The sequence below is a fragment of the Carassius gibelio genome, chromosome B12 (genome assembly GCF_023724105.1).
Source record: "Carassius gibelio isolate Cgi1373 ecotype wild population from Czech Republic chromosome B12, carGib1.2-hapl.c, whole genome shotgun sequence".
In the NCBI taxonomy this organism is placed as follows: Eukaryota; Metazoa; Chordata; class Actinopteri; order Cypriniformes; family Cyprinidae; genus Carassius; species Carassius gibelio.
In genome coordinates, this window is record NC_068407.1 from 12906574 (window position 1) to 12914598 (window position 8025).

General features: G+C 34.9%; 1 protein-coding gene across 2 annotated transcripts; it reads right to left on the reverse strand.

The window, feature by feature from the left end:
- arsg (arylsulfatase G) lies at positions 1–7388 on the reverse strand. 2 transcript variants are annotated; one of them, XM_052570918.1, is made up of 12 exons: positions 7283–7388; positions 5463–5693; positions 5199–5386; positions 4952–4999; positions 4352–4463; positions 4111–4245; positions 2275–2471; positions 2105–2185; positions 1788–1896; positions 1591–1711; positions 1399–1489; positions 1–608 (listed from the first exon to the last, which is right to left on the reverse strand). In XM_052570918.1, exons 2-12 carry the CDS (start codon positions 5684–5686, stop codon positions 331–333), a joined length of 1584 nt encoding a protein of 527 aa, XP_052426878.1. In that variant the 5' UTR covers positions 5687–5693; positions 7283–7388; the 3' UTR covers positions 1–330. The 2 variants fall into 2 exon arrangements, with proteins under 2 accessions (XP_052426878.1, XP_052426877.1); XM_052570917.1 differs by having other exon boundaries at positions 1788–1899.
- Between the last annotated feature and the right edge of the window lie 637 nt (positions 7389–8025).

The following is an 8025-nucleotide window of genomic DNA, read 5'->3' on the forward strand; positions in this document are numbered from 1 at the left end:
TCAGATATAATACTTTTTTAATGTAACACTTTTCCAATAATTTTGTTGTTTATATGCACATATGATCAAATTATTAATCTCATGATTTCATTAGAAATATAAAAATCAGTTTGACCCCAGTTTGTAAGCTCAAAATGAAAAAACAGAATAGAAATTTATGGCAACATCTTCGAATCTATAGCTTCCTGTTACACAGTCTTAGCTTTACACATATCTTCTTTGTAGTCTAGTGTGGTTTTCTGGGACATTGTGCTGAATATTTGAACTACGCTCTTCCCAGTGTAGGAAAAAACTGCTTTCTATATGCTGATGTGATCTAGCCCATTGACCTCATTTTAAACTGTGACATCTGCAGGCGGGGTTGTGTGGCTGGCAGCAGGGGACTGCAGCTGGATTCACAGTGTAGTCGGCCGATGATACCTTATCTGTGGCGATGTCCCATAGCAGAGCCTCCCTCTCTCTCTCCACTTCCTTCAGGACAGATCTGTACACTTCACTCTCAGGGTTCAGAGGGGTCTCCTCTGCCTCGTCCAGTGAGAGGTCAAATATCAGAGGGGGGTTGTGATACTGCTGCTGTCCACTTCCTCCACCGCATGCCACTGATCCACCTGAGAGAACACATCAAAACCATTACACCCACCCAAAAATGCCATACATGAAAGCAGTCAATGAACTTTGGACTAAAAGTTCAAAGTCAGTTATTATTTTATGGTAATTTAAAGTAATTTAAACAGTAAAAAATAAAAAATAAAGATTTATTAATTCATCATTTTGCTATAACATTACATTTTAAAACAAGAAATAATTTGTTTAAAATGTCTTATTTATTTTTCAATTTATAGAAAATTATGTTTTAATTTATTTGTTCACTGATACATTTTTAAACATGAATGTAAAAGTTAAAAATGTATTTTTATTTCTCAATTTAAAGAAAAAATATATACTAATTATTTAGTGTTACATTTAACTACATTTTTAAAAATGTAAATGAATACTTTAAAATGTTTGTTTTTATTTAAAAATTTGACATTTTTGATAAATGTAATTTATAATAATATGTGGTATTTTGTAAAAACAGGTTTACTTTATAGTTTATGATTTTACAGTTAGAGTTAACTGCATGAATCATACATTTAAACTAATTAAATCAAGTTTAAAATAATAAACAAAATAAATAAACTCAAATAAGTATGTTTTTGTATTTACAGTTTTATTCTTAAATAAATACATAGATTTTTTCATTTTATTGGAAATGTTCTTTTCATTATTAACTGGAAATTAAGTCCTCAATAAAAAATTTAAAACTTAAAGATATATTGATTAGCAGTTATATTCTTGAATTAATACAATGATTGTTTAATTTGTATTTTTAAGTGGAAGTCCTTCATAAACAGTTACCTGTGATGTAAAATGCCTTGTGATGTCTCAGCCTGACGCTTTGAAGGTCGCCAAACTGTCCCGCAGCACCACTGTTTGGATGCATGAGACTCTGACGACAGGAAGAAGAATTAACCGAAAGCCAGTCAAAGCAAACTTCACAAATGTTTGTTTTGCTCTGTAAAAGTGGTGTGTCATCTAAACACACCGTACCTTATGGCCTGTGTCAGAGTCGTTGAGCAGAATGTCAGTTATATCAATGCCGTCATAGCGTCGATCTGATGGAGGTTTTACACCAGCCAGGGAGAGAATAGTTGGAAAGATATCCAGACCACTAAGGAGTTAAAGCCAGTTATCATACAGTGAAAACCAAACAATCATGTTACACAGTGTTCATCATTTTCCAGCACCTCAGCAGGGCGCTGCTGGTGCTGTTGGGTTTAATCTTCTTAGGCCATGTGACCGCTGTGGGAACTCTGTGACCTCCTTCCCATGTGGTTCTCTTGGCTGAGCCGCCACCTGCTCCGAAAAATGAAAAAAGACTATTACATAATAATTCAATTAGTGGGTTTGTTATCTAAAACAACTGAAGAGAAGCCACAAGTAAGCATGATATCTGCATTAACAGAAAAACATGGATGTTCATTCATTTAACATCTTCTATTTATGGCAGATTAAAGGTATGACATTTTATAAAAATAGAAAAAAAGACATTTATTTTCATTACCTCTGCTCGTCTGCCATTTTCCGACAAAAGGCCCAACATTCCCAGCAAACTGGCACTTCTGCTCCCATGGGCCATTGTCACCTTAGAAATTGATGCATTGTATTAATATCAAGGAATGTTTTTCAACTCAACTGAGCCTTTAGAGTGATTTTTTTTTTTAAATAACTCACCAGTGAACCATATCAATGTGTTTTCCAGCTGCTCAGAGCTGACCGCCTGCATGATTGTCCCCACCAAAGAGTCCATGTCACTGAGGCTGGCTGTGTAAGGGTCTTGTGTCGTAACGTTTAGGAAGGCGTTGTGGAACAGTGGGACATGCATGTGAGCAAGAGCCACGTACAATAGGAACGGCTGCTTCTTCGAAATGCTACACAGACACATTAACACAATTAAGTCCATCATTTTGTGACTGCCGGAGCAGATGTACACAAGAATGTCTCCTAAGCGATTGAGGTGTTGTTGTTGGATGTAATAATGAACACAGCAGTCATCATTTACTCCCGACATCTGAGCACACTGAAGACGAGGTGGATTACTTTTGCTTTTGAAGGCGATGCGCCCCTATCTACATAAATGCGTCTATCTTTGTGCCAATCATTCGTGGTCCAACTTCACCAACAGAAAAAGTGATTAGTAAGGGTTTTTTTAGTGAATCTTTGCAAATCACCTTTCCTAATAATGTGCTAATTAGCAAGTTTCATGACAAATGCGGCAAAAGTAAACGGTCTCTCAGAGAGCAAATCAGAAGGGGGGGCGGGGTCATCAGAACTCATTAACATTTAAAGGAAAATGCTACAAAACTTGTTCTGAAAAGAGCTGTTTTTGACAGGGTAAAAAAGGTGTTTTTTACATTACCATTGAGAAATTTAACCAAACTATGTTACCGACTTTTCATTAAGACCCTAAAGAATCATATCAACTTGTGGAAAATGGGCATCCGATGACCTCTAAGTAACTAAAGACAGTTTCATTGTTTGTAGAGAGATGCGCAGATCCAAGTAACACACACACAACTGTCATCCCTCTTTCTTTCTAAGTAATTAATTCAAATAAATGCTGTAATTCATTCAAATAAATGTGATCTAACCACACTATCGGAGTCCAATTTGAAGCAGAAAGAATATCACCAACGATGCAGTAACTGACAAAATAACCGTAATTTATACCCTTCCGGTCAAATATTGCGCTCCAAACATCAATAACAGCTTGTTGTCAATGTGGGCAAATGACTAGTATTAGCAGGATAATGCACAGCTAGCTGTGCTTTAAATGATTTAAATGCACTGATGCGCTTTACATTAGGTGGTTCTTGGCCTCCACGTTGTACGTTAAAATTGTTTAATGCACAGCTAACCATGCATTATCCCTTACCTATATAATATACAAAATAATAAATATTATTATTATATATGATTTAATTGCTACAAGCCCTAACATGAAAATAGTTTACTGAATTTTAATGTAAATATATAATCTATTGATTCAAACTGATTTATGTGAGGTCTGCAGTGGTACTAGCTTTGACACGGTCACAGGTCTCTGTACAAATACACAGCTGGAAAAAGAAATTGATGAGACTTGGTTGCACGTGCAGCCCAACAGATGATGATTTATCCTTAGGCTGTGCCAGAGGTCAACACTGCAATTTTGCCTGCCCAGTAAACTTGTTTACAGACTAGAGACCTTATTGACTGGTCAAAGTCCTGTGTGTGTCGCAAAATTGTTTTTATAATCCACTTTTAATCAAGAATGTTTTGGCTTCACACTTAATACCTAAAACCTGTTTTAGATTATTTGATTTGACATATATTTTACCAGGAAGTTCAAGTGGTTTAATAACCTTTAATAACAGTATAAATAATACAGAATTTTTGGGGAGAAAAGAATATGTGCAACAGAAAGTAAGTTATTAGACATACAAGCACAATTTAACGGAAGGCAGGCTATTTTAGAGTTTTATATCAGTATCGAAATCAGAAAAAAGGTATAAAAAGTGGTCAACCAACCTGGCTGTGAATATCTGATTGACTGCCGCTGTGGCATATCTGTCTTTAAGGCTCCATGTGTCCAAGGGTTGTTCAATTATTATCTCGTTTTCCATCAGAGGCAATGCCACTTTAGAGTAGCATTCTTCATGCTTCCTGTTGAGAGAAGATTTTTCAACATATTTGAGATGTATACAAAATCTCAGGCTATATGGCACCTGATGTGTGTTTTGACCTATATAACCTGAATACTAACACAAACCTAGTAATATACTGACTATGGAGACAGGGAGGACAGCTGGGAAGGTCGAGACCTGGTTTGTCAGTGCAGCCCATGTCATTACTATAAGGAATACCGAAGTAATAGTCAAAACCTGTAGTGTTAACACAGAAAAGTGAGCATTTCCTCATGACATGGCTTCAAACAAATACATAATGTCAGACACTAATTAAAATTTATATATAAAAATGTAATTTAATGTGGAAAATTTTTTGAAAATAAATTAAATACATTTTAATTAATAGATTTGTAATTCACTGTTTTAAGTAACATTAGTTAACAATAAATGTTAACTAAAACAAAATATAAAAACTTTTTCTTTTTTGTTCGTCAGGTTTAACTTAATGTACTAAAATAGCTGAAACTAAAACTGAAATAAAAATGAATAAAAATAAATGAATACAAATGAGTAAAAACTATATAGGCATTTTTAAAATAACTCAACAACAAAATTACAAAAAAATAAACTAAAATTAAAATGAACATAAAATCTACAAATTAAAACAATAAAAAAAAAATACTTACATTTTTAATTATCATTTTACAATTTTTTTATTTTAAAATTAATTATAATTTAGTTACCTCTATGTACAGGATTGTAGGAACCGTTGTGTCCAAGGTGCCATTTTCCTGTTTTAAAATCAATATAAGACAACTGGAATTGAAATATTATTACATATTATAAGTTTAGCTTAGGAGGCTTATTAGTTGCCAAGGCGACGATGCTTATTTGCTAATCAGGAGCTAATCAAAGCACTGTGTCGAGTTCATTGCTCTCAGGATGTTAATCGTGTTGTTCTCTGCATGTTCTTTGAGTTTCTGTGCTTACCGATAATGGCTGTGTAATAACCTGCTTCATGCAAGAGCTCAGCAAGCGTTGTCTCATTGAGTGGCAGCCCTCCGACTGACCCCACTGCGAAATTATGAGTGACCCCATTGCGTAGCCCATGTCTCCCGGTCAGGAGGGCAGCACGTGACGGCGAGCATGTGGAGGCAGGAGAGTGGAAGTCTGTGAATCTGCAAATCACCAGACACAAGCACCAACAATTAGACCTAATAATGCACAAAACTGTGTCTGTAATGATAACTCTACCTTTTGCCCTTCAGCATTAATGAGTCCAGCCAGGGTGTTGGTGTGGAGTTGTCAGGCCTGTTCACCCAGAGGTCACCCCATCCAATATCATCGGCTAGGATAATGATGAAATTGGGTCGTTCCTTTTCACTAGTTTTGTCTTCCTGTTTAATATGGCTTTTGATGTGATGAATCAGTCCAGAGTACAGAAGCAGTAAACACAATCCAAACTGTGCCATTTTCATGCTAAATCTAAAAAACAAGGCAACATTTAAATGATGATTCATTCGACATACTTAATTACTAATACACTGATTGCTACTTAGCATACTCCGTCAAGGGGAATAACAACTATAAAAACAGCATGATTAATAAATCAGGCACCCAGATATCTTCAATGGAGGTTGTTATAGTTAACTAAAGTTAAAACTATTCAAACATTTTACACAATTACATGCATTAAACAAAAATATAATACTATGTTAACTTCAATAAAAACTAAACACGTTAATTTATCTCCAAACATTCAAAGTATTAAGTAAAATTAAAATGAAATGTAGAGAAATATGACTGTACATCATTAATATTTATTTTAACAACATAGCAACTTGATCATTAAGTAACTTTACAATTTTAACTTTTTAATATACATTAATATGGTGTTATATGGATGATATTTCAGACATTTGATAGAATATGTAATGGATCCTGCTTCATCTTATCATCCACCAATGATTTCTCATCTTGAAGAAGACTGAAGATCCATGAATTACATTAGGCAGCATGTAATGTAGAATGTAATAATGATATGATCAGTAATAATCTGTCAAACTAACATTAAGCTATAATCTCATAGGAACCAAACGCTAAGGTTGCAGTTTTTCATGCCATAAAGCTCTTTGGACATCTCTGGGGAGAGTGTTTCACTGTTGGGTTTGCCCAGATCTTGCTGAGTATTATATAACAAACTTTACCTAATGCACCAGTCCCTTGTAAACATTCAGTACAGTTTCTCCTGCAGCTCCCACTTAACTCTATGATGGGGAGAAGAGACAGCATGCTCCTTTGAGATTCCAGCTCAAGGGAAGTGGGGGGTTGTGACCTTTCATTCAAAACTGACTTTAAACCAATCCTCAACTTGCTCAACAGCTGTAACCTCCCACCACAGAGGAGCTCAGTGTTTGAGACAGTGGAAGCAGCACCACATGACTACAGTAGTACAGCAGTGGAGTAACAACATTCCTCTCCCTGACAGGAGAAGGTATGCATTTTTATAATTATTATTATTAATTTTTTTTAGCTCTGACTGTTCAATGTTACAATTTATCAGTGGTTAAATGACTACTACTATTAAGAAGTTAAAAAATTCACATGGGTCGGGTAGTGCGCGCGTCACACGTATAAATTCAGGTCAGGAAGACACAAACGCACACGTTTATATTTGTATAGAGTTACTGACCATATAAACGACCACGTGAAAAGAAGCTGAGAAAACACGTTCACGCTAGAATCATGATGGTGACTCACCTTACTTTTGATAACGTGCAGTGATGTAGAACAAAACAAACGTATTAAAACATATAGAAACTTAATATAATGAATGTTCATTTGTGACAGTTGCGTCATACCACAGGTGTGATGCTTTGAGGAGTTCAAGCAGTAACGTTTTTGACTTAGTTTTGTAAGGTTAGTCAGAATATGATAGGAATGGAGCTGTTCTAAATTAATGTTAGCCGTCGCTGCCCTAACATTGGGAAAGGAATTTACTTCAGATTCGATATGCATTTTATACACGCTATATTATGACTTATAATAATATTATGAGATTAATTACTCCTCACCTAAAGCCGAGCGATGATTTGAATCAATGAAAATATTCCAGTCGTTGTTTTGCGCATCAGTTTGTTGACACTCTTGTCCCGCCTCCCCTATCATGACGTAACATCCCTCTGGTAACGCCCCTTGCGCTATAGTTGTTCAATTGTTTATACCTGTTTTATAGGTATATCTATAAATTATGCAGTAACACAACACCCCCCCCCCCCCCCCCCCCGGATAATTTTTCATATATTCAGTTTATTTATTATTAATTTGGTTCTGTGCAGTTTTATTAGTTATTGTTATTTTAAAATATTTATACTTTATTTTTATTACAGTTTTGGTTTTAGTCATTTCGGTACTCATTCATTTCAGTTAGCAGTCTTAGTTGAGTCATTTATATCAATATTAACATATATTGTGATAATATGATCAATATGATCAATTTATTTCAGCTTGACAACACTGGTCTCTATAGCACAGAAATTCAACTTAACAGAAACCTGTCCCAAAACCTGATACATGAAATGGTTAAAATAATTTAATAGCTGATATTGCAATTTTGTGACAAAATAGTTGTTTATGAAATGATTAACCATGTACATCTGAGTTTAAGTCTACTTTACAATTAAATGACTCTTTACAAGTATGAATGATCACGGTTGTGCCCCATCTGAGTAGCTGTAAAAATTAATTCACTTATTTACTCACTATAGCTTACCTTTATCTTTCCTTTTTTTGTCACATTCACAGGTTGCAGATCAAA

Bases quoted from the DNA above. Each gene is read 5' to 3' on its own strand.
- arsg (XM_052570917.1), bottom strand. From the start codon at position 5,686: ATGAAAATGGCACAGTTTGGATTGTGTTTACTGCTTCTGTACTCTGGA. The intron at 5,387-5,462 runs GTAGAGTTATCA...GGTGATTTGCAG, and splicing joins TTAATGCTGAAGGGCAAAAG to ATTCACAGACTTCCACTCTC. The intron at 2,186-2,274 runs GTGAGTTATTTA...TCAATTTCTAAG, and splicing joins CACATTGATATGGTTCACTG to GTGACAATGGCCCATGGGAG.